Source organism: Thalassophryne amazonica, chromosome 22, assembly GCF_902500255.1.
Source record: "Thalassophryne amazonica chromosome 22, fThaAma1.1, whole genome shotgun sequence".
Classification (NCBI taxonomy): Eukaryota; Metazoa; Chordata; class Actinopteri; order Batrachoidiformes; family Batrachoididae; genus Thalassophryne; species Thalassophryne amazonica.
Genome location: NC_047124.1, coordinates 6,493,531 through 6,513,420, shown reverse-complemented (window position 1 = coordinate 6,513,420; position 19,890 = coordinate 6,493,531). Strand labels below are relative to the sequence as shown.

The window sequence follows — 19,890 nt, the reverse complement described above, 5'->3', positions numbered from 1 at the left end:
AGTAAGCCTGCAGTCTGAGAGCGAAGCGCTCTATTGGGGTGATATGGTACTACGAGGTCCCTAAGATAAGATGAGACCTGATTATTCAAAACCTTATAAGTAAGAAGAAGAATTTTAAATTCTATTCTAGAATTAACAGGAAGCCAATGAAGAGAGGCCAATATGGGTGAGATATGCTCTCTCCTTCTAGTCCCCGTCAGTACTCTAGCTGCAGCATTTTGAATTAACTGAAGGCTTTTTAGGGAACTTTTAGGACAACCTGATAATAATGAATTACAATAGTCCAGCCTAGAGGAAATAAATGCATGAATTAGTTTTTCAGCATCACTCTGAGACAAGACCTTTCTGATTTTAGAGATATTGCGTAAATGCAAAAAAGCAGTCCTACATATTTGTTTAATATGCGCTTTGAATGACATATCCTGATCAAAAATGACTCCAAGATTTCTCACAGTATTACTAGAGGTCAGGGTAATGCCATCCAGAGTAAGGATCTGGTTAGACACCATGTTTCTAAGATTTGTGGGGCCAAGTACAATAACTTCAGTTTTATCTGAGTTTAAAAGCAGGAAATTAGAGGTCATCCATGTCTTTATGTCTGTAAGACAATCCTGCAGTTTAGCTAATTGGTGTGTGTCCTCTGGCTTCATGGATAGATAAAGCTGGGTATCATCTGCGTAACAATGAAAATTTAAACAATACCGTCTAATAATACTGCCTAAGGGAAGCATGTATAAAGTGAATAAAATTGGTCCTAGCACAGAACCTTGTGGAACTCCATAATTAACTTCAGTCTGTGAAGAAGATTCCCCATTTACATGAACAAATTGTAATCTATTAGACAAATATGATTCAAACCACCGCAGCGCAGTGCCTTTAATACCTATGGCATGCTCTAATCTCTGTAATAAAATTTTATGGTCAACAGTATCAAAAGCAGCACTGAGGTCTAACAGAACAAGCACAGAGATGAGTCCACTGTCCGAGGCCATAAGAAGATCATTTGTAACCTTCACTAATGCTGTTTCTGTACTATGATGAATTCTAAAACCTGACTGAAACTCTTCAAATAGACCATTCCTCTGCAGATGATCAGTTAGCTGTTTTACAACTACCCTTTCAAGAATTTTTGAGAGAAAAGGAAGGTTGGAGATTGGCCTATAATTAGCTAAGATAGCTGGGTCAAGTGATGGCTTTTTAAGTAATGGTTTAATTACTGCCACCTTAAAAGCCTGTGGTACATAGCCAACTAACAAAGATAGATTGATCATATTTAAGATCGAAGCATTAAATAATGGTAGGGCTTCCTTGAGCAGCCTGGTAGGAATGGGGTCTAATAAACATGTTGATGGTTTGGATGAAGTAACTAATGAAAATAACTCAGAACAATCGGAGAGAAAGAGTCTAACCAAATACTGGCATCACTGAAAGCAGCCAAAGATAACGATACGTCTTTGGGATGGTTATGAGTAATTTTTTCTCTAATAGTTAAAATTTTGTTAGCAAAGAAAGTCATGAAGTCATTACTAGTTAAAGTTAATGGAATACTCAGCTCAATAGAGCTCTGACTCTTTGTCAGCCTGGCTACAGTGCTGAAAAGAAACCTGGGGTTCTTATTTTCTTCAATTAGTGATGAGTAGAAAGATGTCCTAGCTTTACGGAGGGCTTTTTTATAGAGCAACAGACTCTTTTTCCAGGCTAAGTGAAGATCTTCTAAATTAGTGAGACACCATTTCCTCTCCAACTTACAGGTTATCTGCTTTAAGCTACGAGTTTGTGAGTTATACCACGGAGTCAGGCACTTCTGATTTAAAGCTCTCTTTTTTAGAGGAGCTACAGCATCCAAAGTTGTCTTCAATGAGGATGTAAAACTATTGACGAGATACTCTACCTCACTTACAGAGTTTAGGTAGCTACTCTGCACTGTGTTGGTATATGGCATTGGAGAACATAAAGAAGGAATCATATCCTTAAACCTAGTTACAGCGCTTTCTGAAAGACTTCTAGTGTAATGAAACTTATTCCCCACTGCTGGGTAGTCCATCAGAGTAAATGTAAATGTTATTAAGAAATGATCAGACAGAAGGGAGTTTTCAGGGAATACTGTTAAGTCTTCTATTTCCATACCATAAGTCAGAACAAGATCTAAGATATGGACTCATTTACTTTTTGAGCAAAGCCAATAGAGTCTAATAATAGATTAAATGCAGTGTTGAGGCTGTCATTCTCAGCATCTGTGTGGATGTTAAAATCGCCCACTATAATCATCTTATCTGAGCTAAGCACTAAGTCAGACAAAAGGTCTGAAAATTCACAGAGAAACTCACAGTAACGACCAGGTGGACGATAGATAATAACAAATAAAACTGTTTTTTGGGACTTCCAATTTGGATGGACAAGACTAAGAGTCAAGCTTTCAAATGAATTAAAGCTCTGTCTGGGTTTTTGATTAATTAATAAGCTGGAATGGAAGATTGCTGCTAATCCTTCGCCCCGGCCCGTGCTACGAGCATTCTGACAGTTAGTGTGACTCGGGGGTGTTGACTCATTTAAACTAACATATTCATCCTGCTGTAACCAGGTTTCTGTAAGGCAGAATAAATCAATATGTTGATCGATTATTATATCATTTACCAACAGGGACTTAGAAGAGAGAGACCTAATGTTTAATAGACCACATTTAACTGTTTTATTCTGTGGTGCAGTTGAAGGTGCTATATTTTTTCTTTTGAATTTTTATGCTTAAATAGATTTTTGCTGGTTATTGGTAGTCTGGGAGCAGGCACCGTCTCTACGGGGATGGGGTCATGAGGGGATGGCAGGGGGAGAGAAGCTGCAGAGAGGTGTGTAAGACTACAACTCTGCTTCCTGGTCCCAACCCTGGATAGTCACGGTTTGGAGGATTTAAGAAAATTGGCCAGATTTCTAGAAATGAGAGCTGCTCCATCCAAAGTGGGATGGATGCCGTCTCTCTTAACAAGACCAGGTTTTCCCCAGAAGCTTTGCCAATTATCTATGAAGCCCACCTCATTTTTTGGACACCACTCAGACAGCCAGCAATTCAAGGAGAACATGCGGCTAAACATGTCACTCCCGGTCCGATTGGGGAGGGGCCCAGAGAAAACTACAGAGTCCGACATTGTTTTTGCAAAGTTACACACCGATTTAATGTTCATTTTAGTGACCTCCGATTGGCGTAACCGGGTGTCATTACTGCCGACATGAATTACAATCTTACCAAATTTACGCTTAGCCTTAGCCAGCAGTTTCAAATTTCCTTCAATGTCGCCTGCTCTGGCCCCCGGAAGACAAGTGACTATGGTTGCTGGTGTCGCTAACTTCACATTTCTCAAAACAGAGTCGCCAATAACCAGAGTTTGATCCTCGGCGGGTGTGTCGTCGAGTGGGGAAAAACGGTTAGAGATGTGAACGGGTTGACGGTGTACACGGGGCTTCTGTTTAGGGCTACGCTTCCTCCTCAGTCACCCAGTCGGCCTGCTTTCCCGGCTGCTCGGGATCTGCCAGAGAGAAACTAACGGCGGCTAAGCTACCTTGGTCCGCACCGACTACAGGGGCCTGGCTAGCTGTAGAATTTTCCACGGTGCGGAGCCGAGTCTCCAATTCGCCCAGCCTGGCCTCCAAAGCTACGAATAAGATGCACTTATTACAAGTACCATTACTGCTAAAGGAGGCCGAGGAATAACTAAACATTTCACACCCAGAGCAGAAAAGTGCGGGAGAGACAGGAGAAGCCGCCATGCTAAATCGGCTAAGAGCTAGTAGCTACGCTAAAATAGCAGATTCCTAAAGACACGCAAAGTGAATAATGTGTAAATAATTTAGAGGTGATTCAGCAGAAGGAGTGCTTTAGTTAAGGCACGTACAGATTACACTGTGAAACAAATCGTAATCTAGATAACTAGATCAATCTAACTGCGCAGATTAAACAGCTAACAGATACAGAAAAACACCGCTGTGCTCCGGAACAGGAAGTGATACAATACCGCAGTGAGAGCCAACCACCAGTAGAGGTAATTGTGTGTGTATAATGGCTGTAATTAATGTCTATAACGGTAACTGTCTTTATAACTTCTGAAATAAGACTGCAGAAATTACTATGGAAACGGATGAATGAGAAGCAAATTTTCAGTATCTTCAATTCCTCAATAATATTTTCAAAGTTTATAAAGTTTACATTAATTTATTTAGAATAAAAAAGTTGATTTGGTCAAACTAGACAATGAGTCAGTCAGAGGTTTTAGAGCTCTGTATTTCAATCAAATTTTCACTTTTAGGTAAAAAATAAGTGAAACATGCATGAGGGTGAAAAAGCGGGCCTCTAGCGATCAGCACGTGTCAGTACAACAGGAGTTTCATTTGATTTTATCGATTGATTTATTTTTAAGGCGGTTGTTCATACTCCTGACCACTTGGTGGCAGTAACGCATGTTTGACAACAGCCAATGATCCCGAAAAAAAAAAAGGTTGGCTTTTGCGGAAGTGTCAACATGGAGGAGAATAAAAAGTGTCTTCTGTCAGACGGTAAATAGTTTTATATCAAAAAGTAGTTTTATGTGTCATATTTTAATCAAATTATTGAGACAAAGTACTGGAAGCTGCAATTTTGAGGGCTCTAGTTTATTTTGTAATGAAACGTTTCAGATGAGGTGCTTGAACAGATTTAATGATCACCGACTAATTACTGGATTATTTTTGTTTTAATAATAATAAAATTAACCTTAATTAAACTGCAGAAAATGGGAAAAGTGTACGATATATTAACGATGAGGAGATTTTAATTTGATCCGATAATCTATTATATATTTAATATATTTATCCTTAACCTTATGAGAAACTTTAATAATCACCTTTTGGAAAATGCTATTTTATTTTATTTTATTTTATGTTTTACAAATAAGTATTTTTAAAATCAATTTTAAGTAAATATTTTAATATCCACTTTCCTAATCTTACAAACTTATAAATGTCAATAAAGAGTGGAACATCATGTTAAATAAATAATCATTTTGATTTTATTTTGCTGTATGAAAAAAATAAAAGCGAAGCGTTTATGTGTAATATTAAAGACCACTGTTAAAATAATTAGGAAGGCTTGAGTTTCTTTTAAAATGTGGTAATGAAGTGAACAAGATTAATATTGCTGTTGTCAAATTTCCACAGGCATTCATTATTTATGGAAAATGATCAAATGATGAATAAACTTTGTGGAACAGTACAGCTATTACAGTTGATAGCAAACCAATATTCAAGATTGATTGGTATAGCATAAAGAATGAGGCTTACTGGTTGTAGATCTATTGAATTGCAATGATAACCTTTTGAACTACCGGGCCCGATGGCTTGACTTTGTTCTTCAGTTACCTGGACAAATTTGTCAAATTGTAAATTGCTGTTTTTGCAAATACTATCACAGTTTAAAGTTTTGTTGGTTATAAATGTCATCAGCTGCTCTGCCCACACCTATTAGGTGTGTTGACGATACGGTGACACACAGAATGATGTGTTGCTGTGTTTGCAGAGTGCTACTCTGACTTTCTCTCTGAGGACTTTGATGTGAAGACATACACAGCACAAGCCATTCATCATGCGGTCATCGCCGAACAGCTGGCCAAACTGGCGCAGGGCATCAGCCAGCTGGACAAGGAGCTGCACAGCCAGGTATCATAGAACGCCAGCCCATGGGCCCTGCCCACATGTACCTCCAGTGCCTCATTAAGGCAGATTCGCGGAGAGCATTTATAACTGCATGTGGCGACGTGGCTTTGGCATGCTGTGTCAATATTGTGTTTTAGTGTGATGTTTGATCAGGATGTAATGTCAATGTTTGTTGAAATATGATTATGGGAAGCTGTTCAGCTTTGTTTTGTTTTTTGTTTTTTTCCCACCCTATACTTTTGGCTGTGGGTCATGATATATTTTTTATCTGCCTATAAATAGCCTAACTTTTATTTATAGGCTTCCTGTGGATTTGGGCCTTGGTGGCTGATATAAAAAGAAATCACTGTAATTTTTCAAATGTGGCTGTTGTCTGTTAACAGCATATAATTACTGGGGGAAAATTATTCTATACAAACAGTAATAAAAGAATCTTGAACTCTGCTGAAGGGTGCACCCTAATGGATGGAGTTGCTTTTTTCAATAAAGATTGCTCATTTTGGATGCTGAACCACAGTTGTTTTCTGAAACAGTGATGTCATAAAGCTCCACATCAAGGTTTTTTCCTGTTTTGCATTTAGTCATGTGAACCCTTCATCCACACTGCGTTTCTTACTGATAGGTGGTGGCCAGACATGAAGACTTACTGGCTCAGGCAACTGGCATTGAGTCACTCGAAGGTAATAAACATATTGTAACATGAAGATAAACACAGTAACCTTTCAGCATTCTGTTAAAGGTCCATACTGTTTTTTTGCTCCACTTCCCCATTTATCTGTAAGATATTACCATTAATCTGGTGTGAATCTATCTGGGTGACCTTGCTGATCCTCTCAGCAGGTCTTCTCAAGGTGCTGACTTGATCGGTCGGAATGAAAATCTGAAGACTCATGGTCCTGCATGGCCTAAGGTGGTCCTTGGTGTAGTTTAAAAAAGTGAACTTAAAGGAATGTTGTTGTTTTCAGGTGTGCTTCAGATGATGCAAACGAGGATCAGTGCTCTGCAGGCAGCTGTTGAAAGGTAAACCGGTCTTCCCTACATCAGAAAGCTTCACGTTCTCAGCAGCCACAGGCTCTGCTCCATTTGTGTACATACAAATGACATAAAATAAGTCATGCTAAGCATTTCTCTGTAGGAATAATATTGTGAATAGTCAACACTCTTCTCTGAACTGATTTTATTTGTTGACATTAGTGAAGTCCCTCAGAGTATCTTTTGGTCTCAGAGCCAAACTGAATCACATCGTCTTGATTGTCTCCCACCGTTAAGTCAGATGCCAACATTTGTAAAATGGATTTAAAGTTTTTCCAGTTTAGTAAGACTGCAGCACAAGTTTGTCATGTTTCCTGTAATTTGTACACTTGTGGTTCTGAATGGAACAATGAAGCCATGCATGACTTTCCAGGATCAGGATGAAGATTGTTGACCCGTACAACAAGATTATGGCTCGTATTACCCAGCTTGCAAGGCTGCAGGTGAGCCTCCACCACACACTTGAACTTTTTGTGTGAGCATCTCTGACATTATGGCATCTGTGTCCTTTAAACCTTTTCTCAGCAAAGAGGGACCTGAACTGAGTAGGTTCTTACTAAACTCATCATTTGCTGTATTTTCACAGAGGTTTCTGCGAATGTTAGTCTACAAGGAATAGAAACTGTTAAGTTTGGGATGGAATCTGTGAAACCAGATGACGACAGGACTTTTTTATTCTGGTTTTTGGCTTGGCAGAAGCAGAAGGATAAAGTTGATGTAGTTGTTCCTCCTCCCCTCCAGGTGGCCTGTGACCTGCTGCGGCGAATCATTAGAATTTTGTATCTGAGCAAAAGGCTTCAGGGTCAGCTGCAGGGCGGCAGCAGAGAGATCACAAAGGCTGCTCAAAGTCTCAACGAACTGGGTAAGAACCAATTCCAAAAGTGTGGGTTGCTGACCCTTGGTGGGCCACGAAGTAACTGCATGAGATGTCATTAAAAGTGAATAAATAAAAGAATTTCAGTTTTGCGGTAAAGTGAGTAAGTGAAGCTTCTTCTTTTTCTTCATCTTTATTCTGTATTTGTGGGTCAGAGTGGGCAGCGTGCTCCGTAGTTCAGCACTTTTGTGTCACAGTAAAGCTGGACGTGGTGATTCAGTGGTTTGAGCACTGAGCTTCTGTGCAGAAGGTTCTGGGACCAACTCTTCCAGCAGTCAAAGGGACGAGTACTCCTGTGATGTCATTAAAGATGTTCAAAGAAAGCGTGTGTTAGAGTTGGGCAAAGTTAAAGTGTTAACTTTAGATGGTGTCTGTGTTGTGTTGAGGTTATCAATCATAAATGAAGCTTGATAAGCAACGTTACACTGACATCACACTGAAGATTGGCCCTTATAAAGCTTGTAATTTAATAAGAGCTTTGTTTTGTTTTTTAAGTAATTTAAAATGAGATTTTCTGTTGACCCACTAATAAAGAAAAACTTCACTACTTAATGTGCACAGTGTAACTGATTGTTGGACAATGGATTAAAAGCTAGCGGCGTCAGAGAGGCGGCTGCAAACAGGATGTGACATCACTGTTTCCTTCTTCTCGAGTGCTGAATGTTTGTTTGTCCTTCGAGCCATCTGATTCACATGCTCACCAGGTCACCATCCTTAAAGTTCATCTGTGCGCACTGTTGCACTCTAGACAGTGGAGTGCTCGGTGTGCAAAATCCATGTGTTCATGTTTTAGTGCACGCTTTAATCAATCAGACCAGCCTCAGGCTGTAAGCCTGCCGTTAAACACACAGAGCCATTAGCCGTGTTCGTCTTCGCTGTACTGGTCGTGGAAAGAAAAACTACTTTGACAGAAAGGAGGGAAATAATTTATTGATCCCAGGGGGAAATTACAACAACAACACCACCACAGTACTGGAGTATGTGGTACTAGTACATACAGTATGCTGTTTCAGTAATACGTGATGCTGTCTGCGGCTTATAAACAAGCGGTTCCCGCTACTGCACCTTCACCTTTGACCTCTAGTGCATGTGTTTCTGTTGGCTGCGCTTATTAAGCTGTATTTGCTGTATTTGTTGATTTTTATTTGTGCTCTGCGTCCAGCTGTTGCTGGTCACATTCGCTCTTTATCAGTAATGAAAGCGATGGATCAGATTTTGATTGCTGACTTGTAGACAGTGAGGTCACCACCTTCAGTTATGGCTGGTTTTTATCTGAAGGATGGCGTGACCTCAGTTATGTTCCGTGTTACTTATCAGAGTGCTTGGTGTTATCGTTGAGAAGTGTTTCTGACAGCCTGCATCTGTTTGTCTGCTCTCCAACCACGTGCTCAGAATTTCCACTGGCTGCGAAAAGCTTTGGCCTGGTTCAGTGTCTGCAAAGTCTAACGGTTTCAATGTTGTTATGTTTGTAGTGGAGCCGCGACTCATTACTTCTCCTGTAAGTGAAATATTCTCTAACAGTAAGAATGATTTGACATTGTGGATGTTAAAAGCTCTTTAAATATTTGTGAAAGTTGAACCAGACTTCAATAACTGAGTCTGTCTTTGATTGCTTTCTGGCATCACGCTTTGATTCCAGATTTTATTCTCATCTCAGAACTCTTCACCTGCTCTGGTTCCTAGTGAGTGAGTGACTAATTGGACCTGATTGGTTGCCATTCAGAACCCAGAGCAGTGACATAATGTGGTGGATCCAGGAAGCCAATCGGAGAGAAAACCTCCTAAAAGACTATTAGTTCATAATGAATGCAGGCAAAAACAACTGGATGAAAATACACATTCTTCAGCTGAATTTCTTCTGAATTAGGATAAAGTCTCTCATAGGTCATCATTAGCTTATGATTATTATAACTGTCACTGCAGAAATATTTTTTCAAATATGTATTTGTGTGTTTATTACTTCTGATCAGTCAGCATTGATCATTTGTGTGTCAAAGTAAAAGCACTGTATAGCTTTCATACCATCATGTAAGCTAGTTAGACATTTTGCTGTAAAGAAGCAAGCCCCGCCCACCTGTAATTGTTGTGATGTGGAAGCAGCCACACAAAAAACACACTGCTGTTGTATCACCGACTTTAGCATATCAAAGTGTCTTAGATACAGCGCGCCCAGAAAGTATTCGCGACGCTTCACTGTTTCTACATTTTGTTACATTACAGTCTTATTCCAACATGGATGAAATTCTTTTTTTTTCCTTAAAATTCTACACACAATACCCCATAATGTCAATTTTATTTATTTATTCTTTTTTTTTTTTTTTACATTTTTGAAAATGTATTAAAAGTTAAAAAAAAAAAAGAATCACATGTACATAAGTATTCACAGCTTTTGCCATGAAGCTCAGAATTGAGCTCAGGGGCATCTTGTTTCCACTGATCATCCTTGAGGTGTTGCTACAGGTTAATTGGAGTCTACCTGGGGTAAATTCAGTTGATTGGACATGATTTTGAAAGACACACACCTGTCTACATATAAGGTCCCACAGTTGACAGTCAGAGCACAAACCAAGCATGAAGTCAAAGCAGTTGTCTGTAGACCTCAGAGACAGGATTGTATCGAGGCACAAATCTGGGGAAGGGTACAGAAACATTTCTGATCCTTTGAAGGTCCCAATGAGCACAGTGGCCTCCATCATCTGTAAATGGAAGATGTTCAAATCCACCAGGACTCTTCCTAGAGCTGGCCGCCCATCTAAACTGAGCGATCGGGGGAGAAGGACCTTAGTCAGGGAGGTGACCAAGAACCCAATGGTCACTGTCAGAGCTCCTTCTTTGAAGAGAGGAGAACTTTCTAGAAGGTCAACCACTCCTTAGTAAAAGGCACATGGCAGCCCACCTGAGTTTGACAAAAGACACCTGAAGGACTCTCAGACCAGGAGAAACAAAATTCTCTGGTCTGATGAGACAGAGATTGAACTCTTTGGCATCATGTTTGGAGGAAACCAGGCACCATCCCTACAGTGAAGCATGGTGGTGGAAGCATCATGCTGTGGGGATGTTTTTCAGCAGCAGGAACTGGGAGACTAGTCAGGATTGAGGGAAAGATGAATGCAGCAATGTACAGAGACATCCTGGATGAAAACCTGCTCCAGAGCGCTCTTGACCTCAGACTGGGGCAACAGTTCATCTCTCAGCAGGACAATGACCCTAAGCACACAGCCAAGATATCAAAGGAGTGGCTTCAAGACAACTCTGTGAATGTCCTTGAGTGGTCCAGCCAGAACCCAGACCTGAATCTGATTGAACATCTCAGGAGAGATCTGAAAATGGCTGAGACTGACGCTCCCCATCCATCCTGACGGAGCTTGAGAGGTGCTGCAAAGAGGAACGGACAAAACTGCTCAAAGATAGGTGCACCAAGCTTGTGACATCATTTTCAAGAAGACTTGAGGCTGTAATTGTTGCCAAAGGTGCAGCGACAAAGTATTGAGCAAAAGGTGTGAATACTTATGTATACGTGATTTCTTCATTTTTTTTATTTTTAATACATTTCCAAAAATGTCCAAAAAGCTTTTTTCATGTTGTTTATATGGGCTGTTGAGAGTAGAATTTTGAGGGGGGAAAAGAATTTACTCAAATTTGGAATAAGGCTGTGACACGCTGTGAATACTTTCTGGATGCGCTGTAGTACACAACAATATTACTCTGAATATACTGTGTACTAGTACCATCGTCTACTTGTATGTTTGTATCACAGTAAAGTTGTTATTAAACATGACGTGCTTAGAACAAGATTTTGCAATTTAAAAACAAAAAAAGATCCTGCGACGTCCTGATTGATGTGGGCGTTGTGGAACAAATTATTTTTATTTTGTTGTGGGTGGCAGTCTATCAGTTTAAATCAAAACAGCATTTCTGTTGATTACTACTGATTTAAAGTGTTTCTTTTTGCAGATTCAAAACATGAAACATAAAATGAACTATAAAAAATGTTCCAAAATCAAAACAGAATCCAACCTTTTTTTTCCACTATTAAAAAAATCCAGCTTGTCAAATAACCTTCAGAAATTTAGCTGATGTCAAGTTAGTGTGTTGTTAACTACAAAATAACACCAAATATCTCAAAAGGTTTAAAAGTCTTCTTCACCATTGCATTGATATATGGAAATTTTCTTTCAAGTGAATGTATAATTAACTGCCAAAAAAGAGAGAGAGTTGTTTCCTGTCATACTTTAAATATTTCCAACCTTACACCGTCTTCTGTTTGTGGCTTTTATGGCAGTTGGCTGTCGTCTGCAGCTTCATACAGCTTTGTGCGTATCACTTTCTCTTTAGGCGTTAGTCCGCTTCCTGTGTGCACAGGCACCTCTGTCTGGCCTCTGTGTCCTCGAAAGTGACCTTCTTATTTCTCCTGGGGTCGATCCATGAGTTACGAATGACCGTGTTGTTGGGGGTGGGCGTGGCTTCCACGACGGACACGACCCTCTTCTTCATCTTGCTCTTCAGAACCTTTTGGAACTTCTGTCGCGTGAAGGCGTAGAGGAGAGGGTGAAAGATGGTGGTCCCATAGGCCATGAGCAGGAAGCCCATACGGAGGCGGACTGTGGATCGACTGGGTCCGGTGCTCAGGATGACCGTGTTGAGGACGGTTATCGGCGTCCAGCAGAGCAGGAACGTGGAGATGATCAGAAGAGACATCCTAAAGACACGTTTTTGTCGCTCCCGTTTCTCCCGATGCCGCTTCACGGCCCTCCTGAGTGCAATAATGACGGAGACCGACGCCCTGATGCCCAGTGGAGCATTCCCACCTTCTCGGACGCCTGTGCTGCTCTGTGATGCCTCGGCGGACTCCGCCCGTGCCGACGTGCTCAAAGATATGCTGTTCTTACTCTTCTTCTTAGGCAGGTTGTGCTGGAAGCGCGTTCCAATGCGAATGTTGAGCGCCTGAAGGATCTTGTAGTACGTCACCAACATGACCACAGCTGTGAAAAAAAATATGGGGATCTGAGCCAGCAGGTGGTAGTATTGACCCGGCTCTGTGCGGAACTCATTGTCCTGAGCCACCATCGCCACCACAGTCTGGTTCCCCAAGTTGGATCCAGAGTCCACAAAGAATCCTACTTCTATGAAGGGAACCAGGAAACTGAAGAAGGATAGAGTCCAGATGGACCCCAGCAGAACCACTGCTCGGCCCATCTTCAGTACACGGTTTGCCGTACGCACCGAGATGTCATAGCGGTCCACAGTGATGGCCAGGACATTGGCGGCTGTAGCTACACTTGCAAAGGAGATGCAGGCCTCATGGAAACAGCAGATCAAGGCAGTCTCTGCCTCTACAGGCAGTAGGACCACCACGGTGGTCAGTGGGATGCAGCATATGCACACCTGGAAACAAAATGCATTTCTAAACTGGAGATTAAAGGATCATATTGTTTGTGGAACTGTGCTCAGGACTCACCAGCACGTCCACCACGTGCAGATTCATGGTGATGATGTTGGACACGGAGCTGATCAGGTTTTGTTTCAGGCAGTAAAGGACCAGAACTGTCAGGTTGGAGCTGAGCCCCAGAACGATCTCCAGAAGCAGGAAGGCTGTCAGAGAAATCTGTGACATTTGTCAGAATTAAAAGTATCTATACAGGAAGTCTCCTCACAGCATCCAACAATACTGAGCAACGACAGAATGAACTATTCTTCAGCTCTTCAAGTTTTTCCTCAGATGATTGTTTTGGAAGATTATTAGGAAGAAAAAAATGTTATTTGGAGATTCGTAGTCGGCAGATGGAGATATTCCGGTAAAATATTATTTTCTAAATTGTGCAGACTGAGCTGTTTTCACTGTAACGACAGCTGGAAATGGGGGGAAAAAAAACTTTAGCATTTAGGGTTAGCCTAAATGCTAAACTGGTGTTGTGACATCAGTAACTTTTCTCATAATTACTAATGGGTGTGAATGAATTTAAATGAGCATCTGCATGGGAGCAGCCATCAGAATGTTTTTAACACTTACAGAAAGATGGATTCTGAAGTAGAAATATCTTGACTGTATGACGAAAGACAGACGCGCAAAACCTCAGTTAAATGATGAGGAATGTCGGCTGTAAATGGCACATAAGAATAGATTTTTAAACAATGTTCCTCTTATCTTTTCATCGGTGCTCATTTGCATATTTCAGTGTGCCCATTAGGGATGCAGCGCCTTTTGAATTGAGTTATTTTTAAATGCACCTTGCACAGATGTTTGCGGTCTGATGCTAAATATGGCGGCTGTGTACCTGGAAGCTGATTGGGTAGATGGAGTCATAGGGGTCAGCATGGTCTTGGACGGTCATGTTTGTCATCGTGGCCGCAGACATGAATACTTGGACTGTGTACATCCTCCTGACAGGAGGAAGACCTGAACAAAATAAACATAAGGTATCTAAAAAAACTAATGACCTGATATTGGTGGAATATATGCCATCCATGTTTGGCGTGGATCTCTCTTTTTTTTGTTTTTACTTCTGAGCTCTTAAGAGACCCAGATACAGACTGGAATAATGGTGTGCATAATGAAGGAGCACTAATTGTTAGAATCATCTGATGTGTTTTCATGAACATGATCCAGTGACCTCAGTGACCCCAGATAAGGCTGAGGACACGCCCACATGTCACCTCACTTGCTGCTGGTTTGCCCAAAGCAGCCCCATGAGGTGGTGACGCATCACCAAATAAACATAAATGTTATCCATATTACAGTTTGGGTGCACCTTCAGAAGGTGTTGACCTTTTGGTAAAATAACTGATGGTGGTTTAACAGGATAAAATCTGAGTTCAGAGTGACTCTAGTCAGCTTGATTTCAGCAGTTTGAATCTGAACAAAACGCGCTGTTCAGCCATGTTTTACTGGTTCCTACCTGCAAGTGTGATATCCCGTCCTGTTGTGCAGCACGTGGAAGCTGGAGCAAGTCAGACCATCCCAGCGTACTCTGACTTAACGTGTTCGGTGTCCACTCAGTCCATGATGGGCTTTGGACCGTCGTCTGTGATCTTGACAGTATCACTGACTGCGCTGGTAGATACCCGCCCCTATTTGGGCAGCATGTTATTTCACCATCAGATCAATGCGTTCATTCATGCACAGCTCTGGCTCCTCATTGTTTGTTGAGCTTGGACTGTTGCATCCAGTGTCATCTCGTCGTGAAAGCGACTGCAAGGCCATAACAGTTGTCATCGTTCCTCCTGGGTCCACTATACACGCTGTCCTTTTGGGTTCTAAAGTCCAGCTGTGCTCGGTGACGACGTGTGTTGCAGAGATAGAAGTGAAGAGAGAACAGACTCGCTTATCTGTTATTCTGCACAGCCCAATTTAAACCCACTCGGCACCCCTGTGAGCCCAGGGGGCGGAGTCTGTGACCAGGAGGTCCTCTGGACACTGATGTGTGGGCAGTCGTATCCCATAAGAGGTTCTCATTGAAGCAAATGATGCTTTTCCTTCACTGTTGTTCGCTGCTCCTGCAGAGAGAAAAAAGGATGTAAGAGTTCAGTGAGTTCAAATGTTTCTTCTCAGTCGACAAGATGCACGCCATCTTCAGCTGGTTTCAAAGCAGACGTCGCCTCCAGACAGGTGGCTCCATCTCTGTGGGAGTGATTAATCAGATTGACGCGATACCTGCGTCTTTGATCTTCCTGCCATTCTCAAGTCTTTCACTTTATAAAATAATGCGCTCGCTGGCTGCCACAGTGAGGGGCGGAGCCTTTGCTGTCAGTCTGTCACAGCAGGGGAGGAGCCTCCCTGAGTAAAAGGAAGGGTTTGTACACAGATGGGCAACAACTAGCGATTTGAAGCCATATTGTTTCCTAGCTCGATCCATCACACGCTGCATTTATTGTGTTTATTCATGACAACTCCACAGTCGTGCCCGTCTTCTCATCACCCAGTAGGCCTCATGTAGTGCCAGAAAACATTGTAGAAATTTATCTTTTAAAGTTTTAATTCATTATTTCTGCATGTGAATATCACACATGCAAAAACATACTTCAGATTGTTCTGTGACCATTTTTAAAGCAAGTTGCTTCTCTGTAAAGAAAAGTCAGTAACAGATGTCTGACTTTCGTGGTGACTGGAGGTCACTTGAGCACAGGTGTGAGTTACTGATGTTCTTAGCTTTGCTGGAGGAGAGGTGAGAAAGATCTGTGAGTCTCTGTGGTGTCAATGAACGGATAGAATTATAGGTGAGAGAGAGGTGGTATCTCAGTCTCCCACCCCTGTTGAGAGAAGGTTTCATCACAACCCTAACAAAGGTATAGCTTCCAGCCATCTTCCCTGTTATCTTCAAAGGGCTTTTTTCCTTCAGATAGTAGATGGCTGAGTCCTGAGCAGAGGATTTGGCCACCCTGTGTTGGGCCGTTCGTGTGTTTGAATGACTGTTTGGTTTCTCTGATGTAACGCTGAATCCACAAACACTGGATTGCTTTTGTAGGTTTGGGTGTGTGGTCTTCGGGTTTTCTGTCCGATGGGTCTATGTAGCTGGTGCAGTCATAAGCAGTTTGCAGATGAGGCAGTGATTTGCAGTTTGGTACAGACTGTATATTAATACGTTTAAGGCAACAGTGGCTTTCAGTCTGAATTCTCATTGTTGACTAAGTCCAGCCTCGGGAACAAAAGGTGCACCAACAGTAAACATCCTCATCTCATCAGTACTGTATGGACTCTGAGCAGCGTCTCGAGGCATAGGTTTAAATCAGGTGTCAAAGCAGATCAGTGCAGGCATCATTTCGTCTGGCATCACAGCGTCTTTACTTTTGCTTTATTACTCTGATGCACTTCATAGAGGGTGCGTTTTTTTTTGTTTTTTGTTTTTTGATTTGGCTGCTCAGATTACTGCTGGTTGGAAAAGTTATCCTAAGTGCTTCTTTTTGTCATCTTGCCCTGAGCTGGAATTTTCTATTAAGCGTCCTCTGGATAACCTATTTGTGAGGACACATTCAGCGCCTTCAGCAGGCTGCAGCAGGAGCACTGTTTGATCTGGATTACGGCTCATTCTTTAGTCTAATTATTCTCCTCTCAGAACAGCAATAATAATAATAACAATCACACACAGACTCCGCAGCGTGTCAGACAGTGTCACCTTCACGCGGCACGTCCACGCTGCACCAGCGTTTACCTGTTACACGAAAAAGACTTGTCCGCACATCAGCGATTCTGCTGCTGTTTGCAAATCAGAAAGGTAGAAATCCACAGAACCGGCAGGAACGACGGAGACGCTGCTGCTCCTCTCTGTCTGTCATTCTCCTCCAATAAACCATCCATCCCCGTTCTTGCTCACTCGCTCTGTTTCACTCGCTCTCTTTCTCTCTCTCACACTCTCTCCCCTCCTTCAGTTACTCTTCCTCTCTCCTCCCTCTCCTCCTTCTCCGTGTCTGTTTGAATTCAGAGGATTTAAGACAGGCTGTCTTTTTTTTCTGCCTCCTGTAGTAATAACAGGGATAAATTCAGTTTCCAGAATGCGTGAAGAACATTTGATCCTTCTTTCCTTACCTTTTGTCTATAAGTTGTTCTGTTTGTGTGACAGCGGTAGCCGTGACGATATTTATGACCACATCCTGTCAGGACTTTAGCCCCTCCTCTGTGTCTGTCCTGCAGTTGCCGCTGTTTAAATGTCCCCAATTTTGCTGCTGTTGGATTAGTTGGTGTGTAGCTGTGATTACCTGGTGAGCAGATCTGCAAGGTAACTCATTAGTGAACTAATTAGGACTGGTTATTGTCATGGCAACAGCATATTCAGAGCTGCCAGCTGTTAGCTCCCCTCCCACCCACCTCCTTTTTTTTCATGTTTCCTGATCTTATGCCAGAACCTTTTAATGAGTTCTTGTTATACGGACACACCCAAATGAGATACAAACGTCACACTGTCACAGTTCAGTCACCGCAAAGACAAGTAATATTACATCAGTAGTCTGTCCCCCACCTCTCGCCCTCTGGCTGCTTAGTCTCAGGGACATTTCAAGCTAAATATTCAAGTCACAAAGTCGGAGAATCATCTAGCCTAATAAATTCTGGAATTTAAGTCTGGATCCAGTGATCTGCAATGAACTAACCGCTGATCATTTATCTGGTCCTTTACGTTGTAACTTGACTCCAGATTTGATGATGACAGCAGCAATGCTGTGTGGCCGTGTGGTGGCTTTTTCAGAGCGTAACCTCAGCAGGTGGGCGGGGCCAGGGAAGTCGGTGTTATGATTGGATGTTTTCCATGAGGTGAACTTCCTTCAAGCCGACCTTTAGGCCTTTAAGCCTGGATGTGAAGCTGCAGACGGCCGGAGATGTTTCCAGCTGTCTCCTGTCCCTGCATGATGTCGTTTTGATTTAATTAATTAGTTTCATATTAGCCGACTGAGTTTGACTTCACAGAACGTGCTGGTTCTGTGAGGCGTTTGGTGACTGCTTCGGGTCGAGCTGCACTGTTAAGGCTGAAAATGAACTCATGATGATGATGATGATGACGTTATGAAAGTCTTTAAAATTCATCAAGAAGCCCATTTAAAACTGATACCTCTGTTCGCCGATCAGGCTGGATGGACCATTCTATTGTTTTGTTTTTTTAAAGTAATATATATAAAGATTTTTATATATTTTGTTCAAAGAATTAAACAGAATTGTACAACAGTTCCTAAATTAAAAGACTTTTAGGTACTTTTTCTTTTGAATATTTTAAATTTTCCTTCAGAAATATGATGGAATACATCACTCATTCATTTTGAGGTACTTCATTAAATAATCGTAGACAAGAAAAAGTCGTGTGTGTCTGTAAAATCTCACATGTACTTCAAACGTAATAATGTTCTATTGTTTGCAAATCACCCCAGTTTAAATGTTAACAAAAAATATTGTGGAAATATCTGATCAGGACTGCAGTTTGATCAGTTTTGTACATATTTACAATAAATTTTGACAATGTTAGATAAGTATCACACCTGGTTTGAAGCTGGAAAAATGGTTTTGCAATGACTAGAGCCACACCATTTAAAAACAAATCAAAAGAGAATAGAAAGACAACACAGCAGTCGGTGTTGCTTGTGTGCCGGGATTCTTTCCAAAGCCGGTGGGTGGGCAAGCAAAGCAAAAGCAGAATGGAAATGTTTAAAACACAAAGTCAGAAGTGCGATGTGCTTTTGAATCAAATGGTGCTGACAGATCTGGCGAGCTGACGCGTCCTGCTGTCAACGTTTTAACAAGATGCAAAGTAATGAACAGGAAAGTGCTAATCACAAAAATGTGTTGATGAAATTTCACAATACTGTGCCACAGCGTTTTAGCTGCTCACTTAGTTACCATTTCCAGTTACCAGAAGTTACCATTTCAGGGAAAAAAATGTTCAGATGTGGCTAACGTGTCCTCGGAATGTCATGTAGGCCCTATCATTTGATGAATTGTATTGCTCATTGGGGATGTTGTGGCTTTAGTTCATCCAGAAAATTCCCAACAAATTGCTGCACATCATTGCTGGTTGACACACGTGGGGGCTGTGTGTGTTGTGCAGAGTGGGGACGGAGTCTCTGGCTTCTTCTCAGTGATTTGTGGTGTTCCTCAGGGATGTGTTTTGACTCCTACATTGGTTTCAATGCTTGTACAGACTCTGTTGGGTTGGGTTGTGGAACCCAGCAGTTGTGTAAACTTGCAAGTAATTTGTGTTTGCTGTGTCGTTTCATGTGACCCAGACTATCTGTCACAAGGCGTGGATCTGAGTGGCATCGAGGTGATTGAGAATGACTTGCTGCTTATCAGCAGAGCCCGGCTGGAAGTGGAGAACCAGGCCAAGAGACTGCTGGAACAGGGCATGGAGATCCAGGTAACTTTTTACATTAAATTGCTACCCATCAGAATAGGCTGAAATATGATTCTTTATCTCCACACAAGGTAATGGTGCCTTCTAGTTGTAATTGGAGGCGTGAACTTCCAGTTATGCCCTGAAATCAAAATTCCAACTCGTCACAAGCCTCAATTTCACAATCCCAGTTGGCTGCTCTCAGCACTTTTGCATGTTTTTTTTTTTTTAGCATTTTTTTTTTCTATGTCTAATTTGATAAATCATACAGATAGTACTGTCCTACTGCTGTCTGTGGACATGTTACTACAGTATTTTTGTGCGTGAAATACTGCATAATGGCCAAATGGTGTGTTGTCCATCTGTTAACCTGGTAGACGCTGCTAGCACCAATGTCTGTCTGCACCTCACTACAAACAGCAGTAATTAAAAACGCCATCAGTCCTCTTCCAGGATGTCTCTTTGGTGGACCAAATATTTTTGTAGCTCTGTATACTCCAA

The 19,890-nt window shown here is 41.7% G+C and overlaps 2 protein-coding genes across 3 annotated transcripts in view; one reads left to right on the top strand and one right to left on the bottom strand.

The window, feature by feature from the left end:
* The first annotated feature begins 4,442 nt into the window (after positions 1–4,442).
* The window catches only part of cog5 (component of oligomeric golgi complex 5), a 26,295-nt gene continuing 10,847 nt past the window's right edge, over positions 4,443–19,890 (top strand). Inside the window, exons 1-7 of the mRNA XM_034163895.1 lie at positions 4,443–4,542; positions 5,540–5,679; positions 6,299–6,356; positions 6,642–6,696; positions 7,082–7,151; positions 7,450–7,570; positions 19,283–19,413. Coding sequence (XP_034019786.1) covers positions 4,464–4,542; positions 5,540–5,679; positions 6,299–6,356; positions 6,642–6,696; positions 7,082–7,151; positions 7,450–7,570; positions 19,283–19,413 — 654 coding nt within the window. The 5' untranslated portion in view covers positions 4,443–4,463. The remainder of the gene's footprint in view (positions 4,543–5,539; positions 5,680–6,298; positions 6,357–6,641; positions 6,697–7,081; positions 7,152–7,449; positions 7,571–19,282; positions 19,414–19,890) is intronic.
* On the bottom strand, positions 11,804–15,490 carry LOC117504421 (G-protein coupled receptor 22-like). 2 transcript variants are annotated; one of them, XM_034163898.1, is made up of 4 exons: positions 14,479–15,490; positions 13,858–13,979; positions 13,041–13,187; positions 11,804–12,967 (listed from the first exon to the last, which is right to left on the bottom strand). In XM_034163898.1, exons 2-4 carry the CDS (start codon positions 13,957–13,959, stop codon positions 11,921–11,923), a joined length of 1,296 nt encoding a protein of 431 aa, XP_034019789.1. In that variant the 5' UTR covers positions 13,960–13,979; positions 14,479–15,490; the 3' UTR covers positions 11,804–11,920. The 2 variants fall into 2 exon arrangements, with proteins under 2 accessions (XP_034019789.1, XP_034019787.1); XM_034163896.1 differs by lacking the exon at positions 14,479–15,490 and having other exon boundaries at positions 13,858–14,062.